This window comes from Leptonychotes weddellii, chromosome 9 (assembly GCF_054177405.1).
Source record: "Leptonychotes weddellii isolate Sample4059 chromosome 9, ASM5417740v2, whole genome shotgun sequence".
Lineage (NCBI taxonomy): Eukaryota > Metazoa > Chordata > Mammalia > Carnivora > Phocidae > Leptonychotes > Leptonychotes weddellii.
Window position 1 is genome coordinate 73197893 of NC_138377.1, and position 23606 is coordinate 73221498.

General features: G+C 53.2%; 1 protein-coding gene across 1 annotated transcript; it reads right to left on the reverse strand.

Annotated features, from left to right (window-relative positions):
* Nucleotides 1–1923: 1923 nt before the first annotated feature.
* Nucleotides 1924–22980, reverse strand: BMF (Bcl2 modifying factor). The gene is given in 7 exon segments (XM_081830877.1): nucleotides 1924–5963; nucleotides 18215–18375; nucleotides 19823–20119; nucleotides 22339–22425; nucleotides 22428–22466; nucleotides 22851–22906; nucleotides 22908–22980. Coding segments are annotated over 7 exon segments (807 nt in total). The 5' UTR covers nucleotides 22973–22980; the 3' UTR covers nucleotides 1924–5861.
* Nucleotides 22981–23606: the final 626 nt, after the last annotated feature.

The following is a 23606-nucleotide window of genomic DNA, read 5'->3' on the forward strand; positions in this document are numbered from 1 at the left end:
CTCGGGGTCCTGGGATCGAGCCTCACATCGGGCTCCCTGCTCGGTGGGCATCCTGCTTCTCCCTCTCCACTGCTTGTGTTCTCTCATGCTCTCTCTCTCTCAAATAAAATCTTTAAAAAAAGAGAGAGAGACCCTTCTGAGTAAGAATGCTCAGAGCTTATGGATCAGCTGCCTACAGATGATAATAATAAAAGCAATAATATTATTAATAATACTCACAGCTAACATTTATGGAAAACCTAACATGTACCAAGCACTACTGTAAGCCCCCTGTATGTATTCACACATTTAATGCTCACAGCAACCTGATGAGGTAGGTACTATTTTCCTTTTACAGATGAGGAAACTGAGGCAAAGGGAGACTCTATGACCTACCCAATGCCACTTAGCTGGTAAGCCGCAGAGCCTGGGTTCAAACTTAGGCAGCTGTGCCTTTACCATCTCAAGGGACTTCCTCTGGAGGGATCAGAGAGAGAGAGGGAGGGAGAAGGTGGGACAGGGTGAGCTCTGAGGGTTCTAGCCTGGGCAACTGAGTGCAGCCTTACCCTAAGTAGCCGCGGATGACTTGAAAGACATTCCTCTCACCAATCACCTACTAATTCCCTGTGTACCTCACAGGAGCTGCTTAACGGGCTCGACTACAACCCAGCGCGAGCAATGTACAAGAACATCCGGATGTGGCACCAGGCCCCGCTTCTACCACACTCCAGTAAAAATAAATCTCTCCGTCCAAATATAGAGTGGTCAGAAGTGCCATGTTTTACAGGACAAGAGACAGTTATTTGGCATTAAAAATAGACAAGTTTTGGCTTCCCTGCAGATCTGGGCAAGAGCACTGCAATTTCCAAATGGAAACCTGGGTGGATGGGGTCAGCCCCCTCAGACTGACTCAGCTATTTAAAAAGCCCATATAGAAAATTACATCCCCTTTCTGGGCCTCAGTTTACTCATCCATAAGATGAAGAGGTAAGGGGCACCTGCGTGGCTCAGTAGGTTAAGCCTCTGCCCTCTACTCAGGTCATGACCGCAGGGTCCTGGGATCATTCCCTGCTCCGTGGGGAGCCTGCTTCTCCCTCCCCCTCTGCCACCCCCCAACTCATGCTCTCTCTCTCAAATAAATGAAATCAATAAAATATTTTTAAAAAATGAAGAGGCAAGGCACGACAATTGACACGAAAGCTTCCATTGTCTGTGAGGGTAGGAACTGGAGCCCAAAGCTGGCCCTCGGAGAGCTGAAGGCCTCCTAAATCACGGAGACCCCGCACAGATAAGGTGGATAAGGCGAGCTGGCCCTTTGGCCCGCAGCTCACTGCTCATAGGACCAGAAGTGGTTTTTTTCTGAGGATTTTCAGAATTCCATCAAGGGCTTTAAATTACCCTTTTGAGTCAGACACCTTGTTAATCCACAAAGAAAGGCAAACCAGAAGTCCCCCTCCAACTAGCATACCTCCCTCCTGAGATGCTACCTTGATAAAAGGAAGCCAAAGCCCAGCCAGACAAGGGAGTGGGGGGTGGGCGGTGGAGGGGCTGCCAGGCATTTTCGGTCCCCGAGGCTGCCCCTGCGGAGGGCCTCCGCCCTTCCCCTCTATTCTGCAGACAGGTGTCGCTGACCTACTCACAGAAGAGCGGAAGTCTCAGAGAGGGGACACAATTTGCCTAAGATCGTTCAGCTGGTGGAAGCTGGAACCGGATCCAAATCCAGGTCTGGATCCAAAGCCCGGATCTTTCCACCTCATGGGGCCTCTCCTGTGCTGTTGTGAAGTCAGCAGGGCTCCTCTCCACTCCCAGAGAGGAAAGGAAATCCTGATAAAAGCAGGGAGCCTGGGGCTAACTCAGGACAGCAGCCAGAAACAAGTCAGGAGTCTCTAATTCCCTAAGGGATCCCCTTGGAGTTTTATCACACCTTGAAAAAGAAAGACCGGCTTTGCTTTAAATGGTTTTATTAAAAATTGTACCAATTGATGGGGGAGAATATACACACACACATATGCATGTGAAGAACAGAAAGCCAAGTATTCTGTACAGGTTAAAAAACAATGGGTCCCCATTTCCCTCCCTCTCTTTCCCTGTCTCTCTCCCAGAGGCAGAGTGCCTAGAACCCAGGACAGCTAACCTGGGCTAAACAAAATGCTACATTCTCACTGGGTCTCCCCCTGACAGCCCCTGTGGACCCAGGGATGGGGCGGCCCACTGGGCGATGCTCACAGAACAGGGAGAGGTGCTGGCCACCCATGCAGAGAAGGGGGCAGGGCAGACCCGGGTGCCGGCTCCCAGCTCCCGTGGCCTGCAAGGCTGGTGCATCTTTGGAAGAGCTCGGCTTTCTGTGTTATTCCCTCAAAGCTCCAAGTCCCCGCCAGCCGAGGTGCCCCTGCCCACAGTGTGCCCAGGAGGCTTCGAGGGCGGGTAAGTTAACCCTTTCCTGGACCAAGTCCAGCCAAGGTCCAGCGTCCCACCAAGGATCTGCCTGCACCTGGAGGGCCCTGCAGCTTCCTGCAGCCCAGGCTGAACGTTGATTCCCAGAAGCCCCGCAGAGCCCTGGAGGCAGAAGTCTTTTTGTTTTTGCTGCTCTCCACTCTCCATACCCCCTCTTCATCAAGTCCACCAAATGGCACAAGCTTGCCAGCTCTCAGTGGGCTACTTACTGACCGGGGCAGGCGCAGTGGCTCCCCAGCCCCCACTGGAGGCCGTGGCTGGACCATCCCAAACAACACTGCTCCCCCCCTTCTATGCCCAGGCTGGAGCCACCCCATGGATGAGGCTGGGCCACTGGGGACAGTGAGACAAGTCAGCTGGGCCCCTCTGACTGTTTGGAGCATGCCTGCCACATAAGCTCTAGACATGGACCCACACCCCTCAGGGCTTGGGGAGGTCACTGGGAGGTGATCTTTCTCTCCCTTGCACTGAGCAAGAAAAGGCCATGGGGACAGCCCTCCAGCAGCCCAAACTTTGAAGCAGGCAAAGGCAGGGAGGCCACGCCGGGTCCTTTGACTCACTGAGGGAGTCAGCTGTCTGGCCTGAGTGGGGTTCTCTCCCTGGTTCTGTCTGCCAGCTTCCAGAAACTCTAGGGTTCTGAACTGAAGGGCTCTTTTGACCCTGACTACCAGGCTTCCTCCCTCTGGGGCTTTTCTATAATAAGAGGGAGGTTTCCAGCCCCTCTCCCACCCCTCACCCTCAGCAAACCACAAAAACTCCACAAGTCTTCAGCTGGTTACAGGTCAGGAGCCAGGTCAGAGTCTCCCTCCCTCCAAATCTGATTCTCCACCCCCTAACTAGAGACAGCCAAGCTCCCGGGGGTGGGGGATGGGGGATGGGGGCCCAGGGAGAGGGATGTGTCTCCTGAGGCTGGACTTGAGGAATGTTCAGACCAACTCACCAGACAGAGGGGGCAGGGGCCAGTCTAGATCACTAGGCCAATTAAAACCAGCCAGCCAGAAGGAACCTCTCTTCTTCCAGGAGCTATTTACCTCCTGGGTGTTTTGGGGAAAAGGGAGAAGGAGGGGGTTTTAAACTGTGCCCCAGCTGGCTTAGGATAGTGAGTGAGTTCCTGGCTTCCCATAAGATGGAGATGGTGCAGTCAGACCACCCTCCATCTGGGCCCAGGCTCAGTGTTCAGGTGGGCTTGTCAAACTCTGGGCTCAGTTCTTGGGGCAGGCCACAGGACATCCTGCCTGGGCCTGGCAAGATCTCTGAAGCTGATGGCTTTGCCTCAGCATTGAGGCCCTGGACCATTTATTTGTTCTTTCACTCAGCTCACTCAGAAGTCCGCTAAGAGGGGTTCAAAGTGGCTGGCAGAAATAATCCTGGTTTTCTTGTGTGCCACTCGAGCATACACCAGCAGCCTGCCTGTCACTGCCTTGGTCCAGGAGAGGGGAAAATGGCACATGTCCAATGCACGTCCTAAAATGGTGTGGAGACACGCAAAGAAGGCTGCATTTCACAATGGTCAGCGTGTCCCGGAGCTGGTCTTCACCTGTTCCCTGGGCTCCTCCTTGTAAGCAGGAACCCATCTTCTTAGCAGACAAACCATGGTACACACCCTGAGAATACAATTCTAGCCAAGAAGAGGTAATACCTCCAGAACATCCAAGCAGAACAAAACAAAGGCTAATGTACAGTTTGAGGTCTTTCACCTTGGGGCCACTGAGCCCATATGGCACCTTCATGCAAATTAGGAAAGGCACCCCTTCCTCTGAGCAGACGTAGCCCCAAACTAGGGCATATAGCCTAGTGGGCATAGCATGAGCTGGATTTAACTTCCATTACCTTCTTCGGCAGGTGCCCTTGTGCAGTGAACAACCTGCCCAACTGTACATCCAGTAGATTAATGCTTCCTGAAGACCTCCTGTCTGTAGAACTGGAGGAGCTTGGGCTTGTTTAGATTTGAGAGTCTACTTGGACTCCTCCAATTTCCTTGGGTAGCCCTGAGGTCTTCTCTGCCCAGGGAAGCCACCTTTTCTTTGGGCCTTGCTTCATGTTAGCACCAATGTTATCATTTCTTACATAGGCAAAAATTATAATTTAATTTCTATGTATCTGGTTAACAGATTCCCTGTGTCTTTTCAGATTCGCCGCATCTGCTTTCAGAGCTGCCAGCCTGGCTGCCTTAAATTCTCTCCATTAGTGCCACAGCAGGGAGAGAAGGGAAGTTCAGAGGCAGCTGCGAGCCTGCTGAGCTCCAGAGCACGCCCTTCTGGCCTAGCTGGAAGCTGAAGGAAGCCAGGAAATGTGTACCCAGCTTTGACGGTTGCACGCTCTAATCATTGTCTGTTACTCCAAAAGACACGGTTCAGCTGACAAAGCCATGGCGCTGGCTTCTTCCTGTATCCCAATAGGTGTGAAAAAGGAATGGGGATAAGCGGGAGGAGGTATGTTGTTTCCAAGGAAACCAAGGGGTCTGGGTTCCTCTCGGGCTGACTCTCACAGGTGGGATGGCCACCACATTTCCCAGCCCCACGGTAATCCTGCCCCGTGTGTGCCCCAGAGTGCTGATATTGGGGGAGGAAAGCAGTCTGTTGGCTGGGTCTTTTCAAAGAAGAGCTGACGAAGGCACAAGCTGTGGGCTATGGCCCGTTCCTTGGCTATTTGGCTCATCTGTGGTGGACACCCAGGCCAGTCCCAGGCACCCAGAGGTGACAGTGGTCCTGCACCTCGGGACCAATCCTGGGGCCTCCGAGTGGGAGCAAGTAAGACTCGAGGCCTACCTAGAAGTTTGGTTCATTTTGCGGCACGTTTGAGGGGTCCTTGTAGAAACCCAACCCTCCCTGAGGTCTGCTGGAGATGACAGGAGCTGGGCGAGAATCCCTGAGCCCTTGGGGCAGGCACTGGCTGGGCCAAAGGAGAACCCAGATATGGAGCTGGATGACTGGCCTTAGTGGAAGTTGCCATGCTCAGCTGGAAAGCCCCTGGCCGAGGCCCTGGGGGATGAAAGCAGTGTGACTGGCAGATCTCGGGCCCGACCACGGTTGAAGGCCAAGAGAGCGCTGGCGGGACCAGGAGTCTAATCCAGTCTCCTAGTTCTTAACCAAGCTCCTGTGGGAAAACTACAGTCCACTCGCTGGAGAACATCACTACCTGGTCATCTTCAACAACAGCTCACTGAAGACTTGTCAGAGCCCTTGGGAGGTCCCACATCACAGACCTATCAGCCTCAACTTCAACAGTGTTTGACAAAGGCCCTCATTCCTGGTCGAGGTCCTGAACAGGGAAAGAGGCCCCGCTTGGGGTATGTCTTATGTACACAGAGAGAAACTTGGAAAATGCAAACGCAAAACAGCAATGAACAAACTTCACAAGACACAGTGTCAGTCCTCGCCGATGTCCTTCCTGCGGTGGGTGCCCCATACAAAGAGGGCAGCCCAGCCTCACCTGGGACCTGCCCCATTCCTGTTCTCATCGGCATTCAAAGCGAGGTTGTGTAGGAAGAGGAGGATCTGCCACCACATTCGATTTTGGTTTTGCTGGTGCTAGAAAGGAAAAAAAAAATCAATGTAATTTCTAAACATAGCCTGTAGCCTCAATGACTCCCGGGTCCTTATCATTCCCAATAAAAGTTCAGATAAACGAGTCTGGGGACAGCACTTTAATCCCATCAGGACAGCAAACTGAGAAGAGGAGGGAGGAGTTGGGGGGGGAGATGAGAAGAGTGGCGATGAGGGGGAGATAGTTGAGTTCTCCAAAAAACAATTGCAGTTTTAACATTAAAAAGAAAAGTTCAGGCTCTTTATGCACTGTGCACAAGAGGATTAAACTTTTTCCCCTGCTTGCAGGATTTTCCAGAGTTTAGCCAAGTGCTGCTTTTAATCAGATTGGCTCCTGAGCCCCTCAAACCTCAGCTGCATGAACAACAAACTTTCTTCAGAAAGAAAGAGAAGTGCCCCCCTCGCTCCCCCAACTCCAAAGTAACACAGAGAACAAGGGGGAAAGGGGGGGAGCCTCCATCTGCAAGTGATTTGACACTGTGAAGGTCAAAGGGTTAATCTTCAATTTAAACCACACTGCTGAGGCAGCAAAAATCTGATTTCATCCAGTGCAAACACGCACACACACAGACACAGACACAGACACACACACACACACACACACTTGTGCACCCGCCCTCTCTCCCTTCCCAGCATCTCCAGCTCAGTGCTGCCCTTTTTATAGCTGCTCTTGACAGTAAGCCATAAATAATCCCTCTTGGAGCGCTTTCCTACTGACTGGAGCCAATTAAACGTTAAGCAAGAACATACTTGAAAACAAAACAAAAACAAAGAATGCACACTACTCTCTGGAGGTTATCCCAGGTCCTACTGTCAGGCAGGGACGCTGGGGGCAAAGGTCAGGGGTCACTGGCTCCCAGGACTGGGGCTGGTGCCCCGCCCACACAGGTACCCTTTCCCAGGGGCCAGCGGAGGCCCCCCGAAGGGACTGGGGTGCTGGAAGAGGCAGTCTTTGTTCTCTCTTTGTCTGCCAGGGCAGGAGGACTGGATTGGGGCCCTCTCCACGGGGTCCTCGATGGATAGGGGAATAAAAAACCAGCGTGCAGGAAGAAGCCAGCATGGGCTGGACCAGGATCACGGCAGTGGCCCTACAGTGAGTGCATCCGTGTGAACTGACAGCAGAGCCGGGGCCCTTCGTGGGCTGTCTTTAACCCCACTGCCCCGGCCCCTACGTCTCCGATGAAGGGGACAGGCTAAGTCAGGGGCAGAATGGAAAGTGGGCCTAGGTCTCCCGCACCCTCGGAGCTTGGTGGGAGCAGCTGGCCCTGGCCTCCCGGACTTTGCCCCAGGCGACCGTGCAGGTTCTGTGGCACCTCCCCTCCCCGCCACCTTGGGCCACTAAGGGAAGAGAGGTGACCCGCGGACTGAGGCTGACCTCAGGGCCTTGCCGAGGCAGGTGAACAGAACGCCCCCCCCCCCCAATCTGGGGCAACAGCGTGCTCCTTGCCCCTGCGGAAGGGAGGCTGGAAAACCACCCAGAAAGCTGGAGTCCCGGCTACTGCAAGGAGGGGAAATCGGGGTGTGCCACAGAGGAGTCCTGGCAGACCATGCAGGAGACTGATGGCTGCCTTGTGTTTTGTAAACAAAGATGGGTAAAAAGAGGAAACACAGCCGGCTTAACAAAATCTGGTTAGAGTAAAGCAGCGTGAAAACGGACTCAGCTGCAAAACCTGAAGGCTCGGGCCTGCCTGCAGCCGCTGGGCTGGGCACCCCTCCTCCTGCTTCCCGCCCCCCAGCTGCTGCCCAGGACAGGTGCAAAGGTCATGTGGCGGAACGGGAGGAAAATCCAGGAAAAGACTGGTCCCTGGAGAGGCCAGTCTGCTGGAATTCCAAGTCTCCTCAGGTGCCTGTTTGAAAAGGCCAAGTAACAATAACAACCACAGTCATGACAAGAATAGTAACACTGAGTGTGCCAGGCTCTGTTCTGAGTGTTCTACATCCTTGCTTCTCAAAGTGGGGTCCGTGGACCAGCAGCGTCAGCATCCTCTGGGAGCTTACTAGAAATACAGATCTACTGAATCCGAATGTGCATTTTTAACAAGATCCCCAGGTGACTTGGAGACACATTAAACTCTTTTGGCCCTTCTCGACAACGCTATGAGATTGTTATATATCATCATCCCCATTTTACAGATGAGAACATTGAAAGAGTTTGATAACTTGGCCACATGGCTACTAAGTGGCAGGGACTGGACTGAATTCCAGACCACCTGGCCCTAGAGCAATGTCCTTACCCATTATCATCATTCTCTGAGCGCCACCATATACCTTTATGCCAAAGCAGACCCTCTCTCCTCCCCTTCTCTAAATCATATCAAAATAGTTCAATGGCTAAGAAAAGGAGATCACAATTCTATGATTTGGGGCCTGGGCCAATCCCATTTCTGTATGCCTCAGTTTTTCCCCAAATGCCCCTAATGGAGGCTGCCTGCTGCTTGGGTTACTTCCTGGGCCCTGAGGTGTCTGGGGATGGGGCAACGCAGCACCCTCGCTCCCATCATTTGGGCGTGTTGGGGGACCCAGAGCAGCTACGGGCCAGAGAGTGCTGTCAGAGTGGAAGGCTGAGGTCTTGTTGGGAAACACAGGCAGGCCTAGGTGCAGGAGGCAGTGCCCATAGGCCCACCGTCGCGAAGGACCCAAGTCCCACGTCTCTGCCTGTGACAGGCTTCTGGGTACGTGGATCGGCAAGGAAGTCTCCCTGGGCCAGGAATCAGAGGACCTGGCTGTCGGCAGCGGCTTCCCACCAGCCTGTCTGTGAGTCCTCACTTCCCTTATAAGAGAAATGCAGGCATGGTATGAGATCAGTGGTTCCCAAACCTGACCGTGTCACAGAATCCGCTGACGTGCTGTTATAAATACAGAGTCCCAGGGCTCCACCTAGACCAACTGGGTCAGAATCTCCAGGGAAGCGGTCCAGGAATTTGTACGTTGAACAAACTCTCTGGGTGACATTTTAAAATTTCATTTATTTATTTATTTATTTTTAAGATTTCATTTTTTTAAAGTAATCTCTACACCTAACACGGGGCTCGAACTCACAACCTGGAGGTCAAGAGCCAAATGCTCCACCGACTGAGCCAGCCAGGCGCCCCAGGTGACATTTTTTAAATCACAGGTAACATTTATTGTATATTTTAGTCATCAAAGTAATACATGTTAACTGTAGAAAAATTGGAAAACACAAGACATGAGAGAGAAGAAAATAAAATCATTTGTGATCCTATAGCCTGGAAGAAAACACTTCATGATTGGATTTTTTTTTTCAGTCTCTTTCAATCTCTTCCCATCAGAATAATGACTTGGCCAAGCCAGAGGTAAATCCTGCCCAGGTGGTTCTGAGGCAGCCAGGCCACAGACAGGCATCTGGAAACCACGGAGGAGTTTTCCGACCCTAAGGTTTACGATGTGAAGTTTGTCATCCACAATTACCTTCAGGATTACAACTCCGAGCTCCAACAGCTGAATCCAGCCAGCCTATTGGAGGGTCTGGGTGAGCCTGGAGGCCAGGCTGCCTTGTACGGAGTTAAGCTGGCTGCGTGGCAGCCATGAGAGCAGCAAGACCAGCAAGAGCAGGGCCTGGTAACCGGTCCTCAGCCTCGGTAGCCCCTGCTCTGGGCACAAACAGATGCCACACAAATTCCACTTAGCCTTCTCTTGCCACAGGTCAGCCCCCAAAAGACCTTCTTCCTCAACCAAGCTGCCTCACACCAAAACTATCAAAGGATGCCCTGATTATGAGGAACAACAATAAAAACAATATTTAAAAAAAAAATTAAACAAAAGGGCCTGACCAGAAAGGAAAGAAAAAGGACGTGAAGGGAGGCTGGTGAGAGAAACAGTAAGGAGGAATGAAATCAACATTCACTGAACAGGATGAAGTACACAAAGACACCCAAACGCCAGAGAACATGGATCCTTCCAGCAGAAGGTGTGGAGAAGCAGGGGAGAAGGAAGGGGGAAGCAGGAAAGAGTATGCTTGGCCTCTGACATTCAGGCACTTGGCACAGCACAGAGCACAGAACCTGAGCTCAGTGAGTGCAAATCCCCAGAGCAGGGCCCAGCTCTCCCAGACTCAGCTTGAGCACCCTTCTAAGCCTGGGAACCTGCAAAAAGTGGGGGTTCTAAGAAGGCACAGTCAGGGTGCCCTTAGGGATAAGGGATTGAGGGACAGGGGATGGGAAACTGCTGGGAATTGAAGCTTACACCGGAAGGCCTCAAATTGAGAGTTTAGAGGGTAGGACCGAGGCATAGGGGGAAAAAATAGAGGTGAATGCCCCAAGAGAATGGGATCTGACATGGTGGATAAGAATATCCTCTTCAGTTAAGAGAGCACAGACAGGCATTAGAGACCTAGGGCTCTTCTTTCTCCATTCCACTTTCTTTTCTTTTCTTTTTTTTTTTAAAGATTTTATTTATTTATTTGACAGAGAGAGACACAGCGAGAGAGGGGACACAAGCAGGGGGAGTGGGAGAGGGAGAAGCAGGCTTCCCGCCGAGCAGGGAGCCCGATGCCGGGCTCGATCCCATGACCGTGGGATCATGACCTGAGCCGAAGGCAGACGCTCAACGACTGAGCCACCCAGGCGCCCCTCTCCATTCCACTTTCTTGCTGTGGTCAGCCAGCTGACAAGGGTTCGAGTCACCCCCGCTGTATATAAGGCAGAGCAACTGAACGCACAGCCACGCATCCTGTGTCATGGGGAGCACGCCGGGGCACACAGTAGGTACTCAGCAAGTGCACAGTGGACCGACTACAGAAAAGTCAGCCTTGCAAGATAACCCACTTGTCTGAGGGCAGGAACAACTGATGTCTGGCCAGGTCTAAAGATGTACTCCATGTGATGGTATCAGCCTTTTGCCCCAGGAGAGGCCCAACTAGTAAAAGACTTTTTTTCTTCTTCTTCTTTTTTTTTAAAGAGCTGGCTGTAGCATCTGACAAGGTTGGATTACACAAATCAAACTCTGTTTCATCCCACGTGGCCTCTGCCCTCAGGACAAAGAGTGTTCCCTCCCCTCTCCGGATAAGAATCTCCCTCGGCCTCTCTCCCTTTGGATCCAATTCACACCCTCTGGGGGCTTTTGTGTGTCACCCGTGTTCCAGATGCTCCAGCAAAAGCTAATTCACCTCCAAAGAACTAGAGCAAAGAGCAAGCCTACACTGTGGCCAGGCTTGAAAAGGACCCTGCCAATTTACCAAACAGACAGCAATTTATAATATCTCATACTTAGAGTGCCTTCCCATCTTCCCATTTCCTCTTCACAAAGATCTGGAACACAGGAAGGACACGTATTATCCATCCCATTTCACGGATGGGGAGGTAAAGCCTCAGAAACATTCCCCCAAGCACATTAGTTGGGGGGTGGGGGGTTATTCGGACCCCTGACTTCTGACTCCAGAGCTATGTTTTTCCACTGAATTATTACAGTGTGTTCATTCACATCATGGCAAGTAGCACTAACTTTTCAAAGAGAATCACCACTGAGCTGCTCCCCTCGTATGTTTAAAGACATTGTTTCCAGATCATTAACTATTTAGTAAGGATGCTGTGGACCAGAAAAAAATAAACCTTCCAGAGGCAGGGCTAACTGAAGATCAAACAGAAATAAAGCTAAAACTGCTCTGAAATTATAACTTCAGATCATGTTCTGAAACCACACTCGGTTTCTTTAAAACACAGAATTTCCTATACCCTGTTTTGCAGGGAGAAACACTCTCTCCAGAGTGATGTTTTCCCACCTCTTCCCCTTAGCCATCATAGTCTAAACCCACCCTGGCCGAGGCTGAGGGAGAGAGCCTCGGCACCGAGAACATGAACACCGAGATAAGAGAGACTTCAGGAAAATTCCACTTGAAAGAAGTTGAGAAGATGTTTTTGTTCAATGCAGCAAGCTTCTATCAAGCCCCGAACTCGGCTAAGACTTATGAAGGACACAAAGATGAGCAAGATGTCAACTGTCCTCAGTTGTTTTACAATCTGAACGGAAGACAACAAGAGCATAGAAGTAAGTTTTATGGGAGGCAGAGGGAGGTCAGGGCAGTGAGTGGGCGCTCCCTCACACTCCTGTCTTCCAGGGGCTGCCTGGAAGCAGAGATTGCACAGTGGGAAGACCATAGTTTTAGGATCAGTCAGATCCGTATGGCTCCCAGCGCAGTCACTTACAGCGTAACTTGGGCATGCTGTCTCCCTTCTCTGAGCCTCGGTGTCCTACAAAATGGGGCTAACGGGGTCCAGAGGTACGAGGTTGCTGTGGTGATCCAGTGAGAAACATCCATGTAAAGCAATGGGCCTGGTGACTGTGCCGAGCAAGCAGCTCACTCCCCATGCTGAGGACAAGGAAACCTGCGCCCCACTTAAGCTCGCTGAGCACTTCCCTCAACATCCTCTCCCTCAGAGCGCCTGCCCCAGGAGTGCTATCTTCTAAACAGACTTATGAAGTCCTGGGGAAATCCCTGACTTTTCACTCTGAGATGGGCCAAGACAGCTAGAGGCAGCTGGGCTCAGAATTCCAGGCGGCCAAGCTGAGTCCAGTGGCCCACTGCCCTAAGAAGGCTTCTGACCCAGATGCTAGAGGAACGAGCAACGTGGCAAAATGGAGAAGGAAAAAAATAGCCCCTTGCCAAGAGCTTCCTCAGGGCAGTCAGCCGTGCCAATAGGACGTTGAAGCCACCGGCTGCCATCATGGCGACACCAATCACTTCTTCCGGGAAGAAAGGGTAGCGCGGGGCAGGCCGGGTCTCAGTCGAAGACAGGAGGGTTTCCTCTAATGCAACTGTGGGCCACTGGCTCCAGCCACTGGGGGCTGGGGGACAGGGCTGTGTGCACAACCCATATCCCCAGAGCCCCGTGTGGCACCTCCACAGCCTCTGGAGGCTGCCACTCCTGGGGCCCTTACCCAGCTTCCCACAGGGACGGCTCTGGCTCCCTCAGAGAACTGCTCCATCGAACTACCGGACAACTTCTTAAGAACTCAGGAAGAAATCCTGGTGTGTGTGCTCTGGTGGAAGGTGAGGGAGAGAGAGGATTGAGGGGCGGCAGACCTGCTGTGGGGCTACGAGATCGTGGAAAAGGAGCCCCCAAAGCTCTGACTCCCAAACTGGGGCCTTGGCAGCTGGCTGTTCTTGTCCTGCCTGGAGCCAGTCCCCTAGCCAGGACAAGGCAAGCTAAGCGTGGAAGAAGGCTGGACCCTCCTCCTCACCACACACACTGACCGTTCTCGTTCTGGTCATGGAACATGCCCTCTTGGTTGTCAGACAGGATCAAAAGGCAAACCAGACATTTTTCTTCATCCTTCTTTTCTTGTGCCTCTCCCAACCCCTCCTCCCATCACCCCCCTTCTCCCCTAAGGAAAAAAAAAAAAAAAAAAGCCAACTCCCATCCCCAAGGCCTATAGCTTGGTGAGGAGGGAATGAACTCTCCGGAACTACAAGGCCCTTCTCCTGGAAGAGAGAGTAGTCAGGTGCAGAGTTGTGTGGGGAACTCGGCCTCTAGTCAGCCACGCTGATGACTCAGAAGCTAAATATAGTGAGCGATATAAACAGAGCCAGCCACAGAGCAAACACAGGGCCCCCAAGCCCCGGCCTGGCTCTCACGCACAGCGGCCCTCCACGGCCCCTCCCCCAGCCTCACTTTTCCCCAGGCACCCTCCTAGGTAGACCTCCCACTGCTGGAACAGAGGCTGGCTCCACAGGGACCTTCTCACTCTAAGGTGAATGTCTGGGGCTCCTGCCCAGGGCTGCCACATCTAGGGTCTGAACAACCTCATTAGCCACAGTCTGAGCCCCGCAAACCACTCAGCAACAAGGAGGGCATCCCAAAGGGTCAGGAAGCAGTCAAGGGCCCCCTGAACAAAGGATCCAGGCTGTTGGCAGATGTAAACACCACTCTGGGTACAACTTCCAAGTGAGCTCCCTAAGAACTATAAAGACAGGTCCAAGCAAAATCCTAAAATCATCTTCTGGCACATTTCTCAAAGTGTTAAACCGCCCACACCTTAATAGTTATATATATTATAATCTCCACTGGGCTTTCACATCTGCTCTGCTAGGTAAGTATGAGAAATCGAGGTTTAGGGAAGTTAAATGACATGCCTATAGACAGAGAACTCATAAGGGACAGAGGTAGAAATTTGAACCCAGGTCTGCCTTTACGTCTAGGATCCTTTCTGTGATATTGCAACAAAAGATAGTTTCTAGTGAGTGGCTAACATTTTCCTCAGATTTCATTTTCCAGAAAGTCTAATTACCATTCAGAGAATTTCCAAATCGGACTATTCTGAATGAAGCCACTCCTGGTCCAAGTGAAAAGGCCATTTCCAACTCAAGGAATTCCAATGTGCTTGTAGCTTTACTCACTCAGTGGTCTACAGTGGCTTTTTTTTTTTTTTTTGAGGATTCTTGGCTTCTTAACATTGCCTAGGAATACCGCCCATAAATTTCAAGATGGTGCCATTGGGATAGGAGACATTCCTAAGAGGAGGGGACAGCAACTACTGTCCATTCTTAGGCCCATACTGGAGGAGACCGCGGAAGGGGGAATGGAGAGAAACTAGAACCCACACCTTCTGACTCCAGCAGCTCATGAACACAGTGAGGAAGCAAACCTGTACCTCCTCTTCACTGCAGAAGCTGGAGAGACAGAGAAATACCAGGGTACCTTCACAGAGCCTGAGTCAAGGTAGACCCTGGTCAGCAGATCACCAACTCTTGATTTCAGCTCAGGTCATGATCTCAGTTCGTGAGATTGGGCCCCGTATTGGGCTCAGGGCCCATAGCAGAGTCTGTTTGTCCCTCTCCCTCCTCCACTGCCCCTCCACTCTTTCTCTCTCTAAAATAAATAAATAAAATCTAAAAAAAAAAAAAAAGGGGGACCATTCCACTCCTGACCCAGTCAAAGGAAGGTGGGGCGTGTGACCAGGTTGGGAAAGGCTTTTGTCTCCAAACGCCCGGCCTCCAACTCTCTTGCTGCTTTGGAGACCCAAAGAGCCAACAAAAAGCACCTCACTGACACTGATATTCTGCCTTCAAATCCTTGCCTTTCCATCCAGAGGAGCCACCCTGAACTGATCACTCGGGTAACCAGGCTAGACCCCACCCACGTGCTCCTTAGGAAGTATGTGGCCGGCAAAAATCCAGATCCAACATCCAGTACAATTTGCAACCTTTTGAATTGGGGGTCATGTTGATGCACTCAATTGGCCATAATGCCATTCTACAACGCACTACCCCGTCATGGTACCCCCCACCCCCTCTGCTCCACATCTCCTAGGAAGAAGTGTTCCCTTGACACAGAAAAAGAATTACTTGAGGTCCTTAACTAGGGACCAAAAGTGAATGCTCACACTACCTACAGGACTCAGGGACCAAGGGCCATTGTCTGGCCTTGGGACACCATCCCAGATCTGAGGAGAAAGGAAATGGCCAAGCCCTCTCAACAACTTATTGCCTCTTGGGTTGTGTTTCCTGGCTCCCTAAACTCGGCCTATATCGATGGGGGACTGATCATCATTCTTTGAGGAGAAATGTACAAGGCCGAGGCCCACAAGTGAACAGCTTGGACATTGATTTCTCTGTGCAGGGCAGGTGGAGGGAGCTCAGGGGAGGCAACTCTGCTAAGGGATCAGCCTGATGGGAGGGGTGGGAAATGGTGAACTGACAAGAACAAATGTGAGGGATGATCAGGCTTCTAGACAGACAACAGGAAACATGCATTAAAGAATACCTACTGTGTACCCAGAACTTTAAATGGTATTTTCTCACTTAACCTTCACAATAATATTCTGTGGTATTAGCTCTAATTTACAGAGGAGGAGCTAGACTTGACAAGGTCAAGTGCCTTCCTGATGGCTAGTGGGTAGCAGAGCTGGTATTTAAACCTGGGCCTTCTGACTTTGGACTCAAAGCCTAGAGATTTAATCCTAAACCGCTTCCTTCCTAGTACCTCAGTGTCCCTGCCTGCAAAGGAAGGGAATAGGGAAAGAAAAGAAAAGAATGTAGGAGTCACAACAGTACTTTCTAGATATGAAATATTAGACTGTGGTTTATATAATAAAGTCAGAAAACGACTCACTTCTTAAAGCTAGCTGCTAAAAGTTCCTCTGCATGCTGGTGCTCCTTCTGCCCGTGGCTCTTATCCTAGCCCTTCCTGCAGGATGAGCTCCTGGACAAGGTCTGTGAGCAGGGTTAGTGGGGAGGACAGGGTTAAAAGCAAGAGGATTCCACAGACCAAAAGCCTGGTTCTCTGTAATGGAAAGTTTGGGAAAACCAGCTCTGGGCTAGAAAGGCTTAGCTGACTGGCTCCCGCCACTGTGAGGTAGGAGTAGACAGCAGGCAGGAGGGTGAGGGACACAGGGACACAGGGGACTTGGGAGCCAGTAGGGGGTGAGGTGCAGAACACTGCAGGGGAGATTCTCCTATGGTTCTCCTTTGGTTCTGCTGCTTTGCCCCTCCTCCCAGGCTGGGGTAGCTCTGGCTGATAGCCGAAAGCTATCCTCAAAAAGGCAGCCCTGGACTGGGGGAAATGATGCCAAGCAGCAATGAGCAGGGTCAGACCTTGGGATGAGGGCTGTCTCCTCTCGTTCAGGACTGAGTCATCAAGAAAGGGCCCTGGGCTATGTTCTAGTCCTGTCCTCCCAGCCTGCTCCCAAGCCTACGGGGGCTCACCAATGGATGGAGAAATATTCTGGGAAACAACTGTTGAGAGAGATCAGGTCAATTGGGAATGAAGAAAGCTGCCTTCCAGACAGTCCTCTAGATGAATCTAGGAGACTCACAGCCACTGTGCCCTCCAAAAACTCCAGCACCAGGACTGGAAGCTGTGAGCTGGTCTCAGCCATAGGCCTGTAAAACCAGGCTAGAGTGAATGGGCAGGAAGGAGGCCAAGAGACGGAAATCCAGAATCAGAGCAAGTCCACACATGGAATGAAGGGGAGACTTGAAGCCAAGTTTCCAGATAACAATCAAAGGAGGGACTAGGGACTGGAGCGAGGGGCCAACGGAGGAAGCTAGGCTGCCTTATTACCTAAGCATAGGGCCCCCCTCTCTTCCAGATCACTAAGGGACTGGGAGAGCCATCCAGGACCAGGTCTGGCCCCAGATTTCTCTCAGAACTCCTTGGCAGAAGGCACTAACCATATGTAACCCCTGATGGTCTGTTCTCAGGAGACCAAAAGACAACTTCTCTCTCCCCTGGTGTTGGCAATGGTTTGGCCCTTCAGTCAAACCTACTCTGATCACCTGAAGTTACCCATCTAAACTCAGGGTCTGCCCAACTGTGATGAGTTATTTATTCTCTTTATTCCAGACACAGACACAGACACACACACACACAGCCCGCTAGGACGGTCCCCGGGGTAGGGACCGTGTTCATTTCCAGGTGGCATGCCTTTGCTTCCATGGTGGTTGTACGAGCACGGATTCAGCCTTGGGCTCCTCTCCCTGCCTTGGCAGCCATCCAGAAAGCCAGCCCAGAGAGGAAGGGTTAAGTGCCTGGGGGCTGGCCCAGACAGCGGCTGCAGAGCAGGGCAGCCTCCAGCCCGTGGCACAGAGGGCTCCTCCAGCACGAGCCTGCCAGCCGCCGCCGCCTTTGTTGATGGACTCTGCCACATGCTCGACTGACACGCGATGCTCCGCCCCGGCGGGGCTGGTGCCAGGCTGCCGGCCAAGCGCCCGGCCGCCAGTCTGGAGAGACTCTCTGAGGTATACTCTCCAGAGTCCCAGGTCCCGGTTCCCAGACAGAGACAATGAGGAGCAGCCTCCCCAGCTGGAAAGTGTCAGGTTACAACCGGTTCCACCACTTTCCCCGACTCAGGCCCATCCCTTGGCCTTGGTTACCCGGTTCCCACTGCCCCTCAAGTCAGGCACCCCCAAATGTCCGGTTTCACTCCGGCACCCTGAAAACCTTCCCCTTGGGTCTGGGAGGTACAGTCTCCCACCCTGGCCTTGAGCAGACACAGTGTGTCAAACAAGGCTGCAGAAAGCCACCCCATTCCCCAGGAGAGATGGTAGCATTTCCTGACAAACCACTGGACAAACCGCTCTTAAGAAGCCTGAGCTGAGAGAGGGCAGAGAACCAACTTGGAGCTCGGAGATGGCAAGAGTGCTCAGCCAGTTGGGCCCATCCAGTTAACCCTGGGACCATATCCTCGGGGCCTGGCAGAGACAGAGTTGCTGAGGCAGGTCCGAGCCCCCCAGCCCCAGCAGACTCTCCCCCCGCCCCACCCCAAGCCCCCGTGCCTACTTGCTGCATGTGAAGCCGATGGAACTGGTCTGCAATGCACTGAAGCTTTCGGGCAATCTGTACCTCTGCTCGATGCTGCCACTGCCCTTCAGGGGGCTGCCCCCCAAGGGGCAAGCCTGCAGGGAAACTGGCCGGGAGAGGGAGCCGGTAGCCAGCGTTGCCTGCAAAGACAGAGGGCCCACATCTCAGCATTCTCCCCAACTGCACCATCCACTCCATGCCTAACACTCCCGGCTGACACCTGGGGCCCGAGGCCTTTATCGGGCACGCTGCCAGATTTGGACAGCCTGGCTGCCCAAGCATCTAAAAGCTGATGTTCAGAGGGAGCAAATGGTCCTAGCCTTGTCCCTTCACAGCCAGTGCCAGGGCAAAAGTCGTATGTGTGGGGGAACTTGCCAGCCTTCGGTCTTTATTTACCAAGCTGTGCTTGACCACAATTTATTTTTCATGCAGTAGCAGGTTGAAGCTCTTCTCTGGAAAAGCACCGGAGGCAGCTCTCCGGAGTTCCTGGGTTGAGCAAAGCAAGGCGGGAGAAAGAGAAAACCAAAATGTGCCTTCACTTTTTCCCCTGGCTGGGCCCAGGTCCTGAAGCTCTGGGCAATGGTACGAAAACGAGGGAGAGAAAACTCCTTAGACCCACTGGATAGCCAAGTTCCTCTCTGGAGGAGCCCCAGGCCAGACCGCAAGACCTCGAGACCTGCGCTGCACCCTACCCAAGTGCTGGCAAGCGGGCTGCCGCTAGGGGTGCCCGCCTGCCTCCTCCCTCTGTTCCCTCTTCCCTGCTGGCCGGCCTTATCCATCTTTTCGGACTCCCCAAGGAAGTACCGGGCAGCTCCCTCCAGGAATAACTGCAGCGGCTCCTCAAGAGGCAACCTCAGACCTAGCAAGACAGCCTCCGAACCTTTTCCCCCTCCCTCCATAAGCTATTGTGCTAAAAGAAGAAAGCCGACTGAGTGTCTAACCCTGTCCCTTTGCCAGAGGAGGGCATGTTACTCATAAAACAAACCATTTAAGCCCACAAATGAAGGGGGCTTGTCTGATTGAGTCTTGGAAACAGCCCCTCAGCTGGCACTGAGCCCCGGCAGGCCCAACCTCTTTCTCCAGTTCCCCCTTCCAAGCACAGAAAGTCCCAAGTGACACCTTCTGCCTTCAGGAACCTTCCCTCCAGAAAGGGCTGGGTTTTTCCCTTCAGTGTCAACAGCGAGTCACAGATCCCCCAACCTTCTCCAGGGCCACTTCGGCCAATTAATGGAAGGCATATCACTCCCAGGACACAAAAGCCTGGGCCACTCATTGGGCCACAGGATGTAAAGCCCAAGGCCCAGGTACCCTCTCTCCAACCCCAAAAGGCACCATGGACCCAAGGATCCCTGCAGAAAGGGACAAAAAGGCAGAAGTGATGGCATAGCAACTTGCCTTTCTTGGTGCCCAAGGAGCACAAGTGAAAAGCAATAACAGGCAGAGAAGAAGAGTGACAAGAGTCTAGGAATCCATAGCCCCTGCTGTTTAATTTGGGGAAGGAAATAACAAAGTGCAGGTCTGAGGAGGGGAAGTCCCCTCTTTTCCCCCAGTCTCTATGGGAGGAGTCCTGAGGCTAAGAGCACTCACCATAAAAGAGTCGCTGGGGTTCTTGGGTCACCCCACAAGGCAGCATGACACCCTGACTCGGGGAGGCTGGACTGAGGGTCTGGGTGGCCTTGTCTTCCTGGCTGGTGGGTCGAAGCCCAGGGCCACAGCAGTGGGTGAGAGGGAAGAGATGCAGACGGCTGAGGGGGCAGTCCAGCTGGCTCTGGGCAAACAGGTCAGCAGAGAGCAAGCTCCCAGGCTGCGTCCCCGGCTCCCCGTCGTCTGGCTGGAACACATCATCCTCTAGCTCCTCCACACACTGAGGCGGATCCATCTCCCCTGTTAGGGCGCAAAGCAGGTCTCCGGGGTGCTGCTTCTACCCAGGCCAAACCTGAAGGATCCCCCCTCCCCTTTCTTCTGTCCTGCTTCTCCTTCTTACCTGGGGCAGTGGGGCCAGGTACTGAGGACAGATAACCCGGTGATAAAATACTACCAAGGATGACACCCCTCCCCAAACAGTGAGGACCGCCTCGCTGTTCAAGGATGTGCCATACCTCTTCCCTGGGCCTTCCCAGAGCCACCCCCTACCTTGGCCTTTTCTTCTGACCCAGGCTGGTTCTGGTCACGAAGTCTGACTGCTATTGACTCTGAGCAATAGCAGGGGTATGATCAACTGCTACAAGCATGCAGGACACCTGGGGAAATGTCAACAAGACTAGACCCTGTGAGTGGCTGTGGGAGGGCAGAGGGTGCTGTGACTGGCTGTACACACAGTGCTCACCACACACACACACACACACACACACACACACACACTCACTCACTCACTCACTCACTCACTCACTCACTGCCCTGAGGAGTAACCAGCCAGCTCTCCTCTCAGTCTGAGCTGAGCTCCCAGCTGAGCAGCAAAAACAAAAGCCAGCAATCAGAGGGCAGCCAGGTTCCCTCCAAACCTGCTAAGCCCCGCCCAGATGCCCATCTACTCTAGTCTCCACCCCCTGCTTGCTCAACACAACAAACAGGCTCCACGGTGTGGTAAGCGTGTCCTGGGAGAGAGGGCAGAAAGACCCAAGTTAATCGTTGCCCTCCCAGCAGAGGAGAGCTGTCTGTCCACCACAGCTTGGCCGAGAGGGTAGGTCCAACATCTAGCATGTGGCCAGCCTCCCCCAGCTCAGCCTACTCACTAGTGTCCATGACTTCAATCTTCTTTCCCCACAGCCCAGCATTCCTGTCAGCGTTGAACCTGAGACTGGTGTAACCTTCCTCACAGAAGGAAGTGAAATTCAGCCCTCTTTCTGTGACCTCACTCACCGCCTCTGTACTACTCAGGTTGTCGATACGAGTTTCTTGGTCATAAAGAAGTTCCTCTTGCTCCACCTGATGGCTCTTGGAAATCTAAGCTTGGAGCCACCCAGCATCTTGAGCTCCCAACACAGCCCCCTACACACACACACACACACACACACACACCCAGGGGAACCTGTTAAGAGTCCCTGGGGCAGCCAGAAGCAGCAACTACCTGAATGGTTAAGGATACAGAGAGATACTGTTTGTCACTGCCAGATTCAATTAGATATCCCCTGGGAATTCTGTCTCCCAGTCTCTTGCCTTTGAAGAACAAGCCAAATGGTCTGTGGGTTGGTAAAGTACTTAAAGGCATCTCACTTAAATTCAGAATCTTGGCTTCCCTAAATGCAAGCTCTCTCTGAGGTGCTTGCTTCAACCCTCCCTCCATCCCAACTATCCGTGAGCTATCTATGACCCCATCTCTGCCCTCTTCCCTGGTGAGTGAGGAGACCCCCGCTTGGATGGCCAAACAGGCACAGGCTGTTCTTTGGAAAGTGTTTCCCAAAGGAGGGTAGGAGATCTTCAGCTTATCAGCACCAGGAAACAAAGTTTCTGGCTGAAAGGACCAAGTGCTGTCTTGCCAGTCACCTGGCAGGGGCTCACCTCCAGCCCTTCAGGCTTCTCTCCCCAAGCTGGCAATCCCAGCCTAAGAAGGGGCCCTCCAAAGCCAATCACAAGCAGCAGTCATTGTCTTGGTTTTTCCTTTGAAGCCCGTCACCTCCCCCTCCCCCTCCCAGCAAAGCCCCAAAGTTCAACCCTTGCCTGGACTGGACTGTGGGGAAATGCAGCCATAGGGTGTGTCTCTGCAAGCCCTGGGGACCCTACCCATTCTCCACAGGAACTGCAGGTGGCTCTTCTGTACGCGGGAGCCTCCAGAGGGGTGCTGGGCAAAGTCAAGTGTAAACCGGGATGCGGTAAGGAGACCCTCTTCTCCCCTTCGCCTGAGCTGAGGGGGTGATGTCCAAACTGGTAGGAGGATCACACTTCTTGAGAGCACAGCCCAGGAAGGCTTTATTCCTAGCAAGGGGAATCAAAGCCCGCTGGAGCCGTCCCAGCCCCCAAGGGCTGTAACTGGGATGCTGAACTTAAGACTCCTCCTCCTAGGAGAAGTGCTTAGCCAGGCACTCTGAACCTCGATAGGAGTTAAAATCTCGGAACGCACACATACATGCATACACACTCACGCACCCACACGACACACAGCAGACCTGGGTGACTCCAGGAGAGAGTCTCGGCCTCCGAGTCGTGATGCCAGGGCTCCGCGCCAGGGTCCAGCGTGACGAGCACTCGGGGGCTTGGCGCCCAGACTCAATTGGGAAGGAGGGAAAGAGCCCAGCTGTTAAGGAGAGGAGCCTTCAGACTCCGCAGGGAGGCTGGACGCCCCACAACTCCCTGTCCTACCCCAAAGTCAGATCCAGAGGCCGGGCCGTTCTCGGGAGCCCAGGTCTGCTCAGCAGTGAACCGCAGGTTCCCTGTCCACCTGGACCCAACTCCTTGCTGTCTGAAATGCTACTACCCCCAAGTTCCCTCGTGGAGCAGCGCACCTAGATGAGGGTTCTGCACCCCGTTCCCGCACCCAAGCGCTCCAGTCCTTCATGGTCACCCTAGACGCCCGCAGCCCAACCCTTCCCGGGCCCCCATGCGCAGCACGACTCCTCTCCTCACTTCCCCGAGGAGGTGCGATCCAACTCCGGCCGGCCCCGGCCGCCCGCGCGCTCACCGGGCTGCGGCGGGTGGCGGGAGGCGCGGGCAGGGGCGGCGGCGGCAGCTGGCTGGCTGGCGCGGGAGGAGGCCACTGTGCACCGCGCGGTATTGTTTCCAAAATACGCCCGCTCGGGGCATCCCGCAAACAGCTGATGAGGCCCCGCCTCCGGCGCGTCACGCCCACGGCTGGCCAATGGCGAGCGGAGCCCCAAGTCCCGGGCTGGGCGGCTGCCAGGGACGGTCACGAATGTACGAACCTTCCCTTGGAAACATCGCAAGGGGCCGAGCGAAATTCCGGCTCCCGTCAGAAACGCAATTGGAGAGCCATAGTCCGCGCAGGTTCCGTTCCTAACGCCAGCTCGGGAAGGACCGGAGAGTCCCCGAGTCCTCCCTATTAGAAGGGAGAGAGGGGGCGCCAAAGTGACTTTTGTCTTCTCTTTCTCCGGAATGGCCTGATAATTATGGAGCGTCCAGAAAGGGAGGGTAGGAGGAGGCAGGAAGCTTTTAGATGGGGCGGGCGGCGTCCACCGAGTGCAAGGTGTGGGTCCTTGTGGATCCCGGCCTGGTGGCAAAGCACCCTCCCGCCTGCCTAGCGGGTCAGAAATGAACTCCCGGCGCAAATCTCTAGGAAGCATGAGAACACGTGCGTCTGGCGCTGTTACCGAGTGACATTCAGATCAAACACCTCCAAAGGGACTCTCATGTCCTCTCCTTGAGTGGGCGTGGATACTTAGAAAATAAGTATCTGGCTGAGGAGAGGAAAGATAAAAAA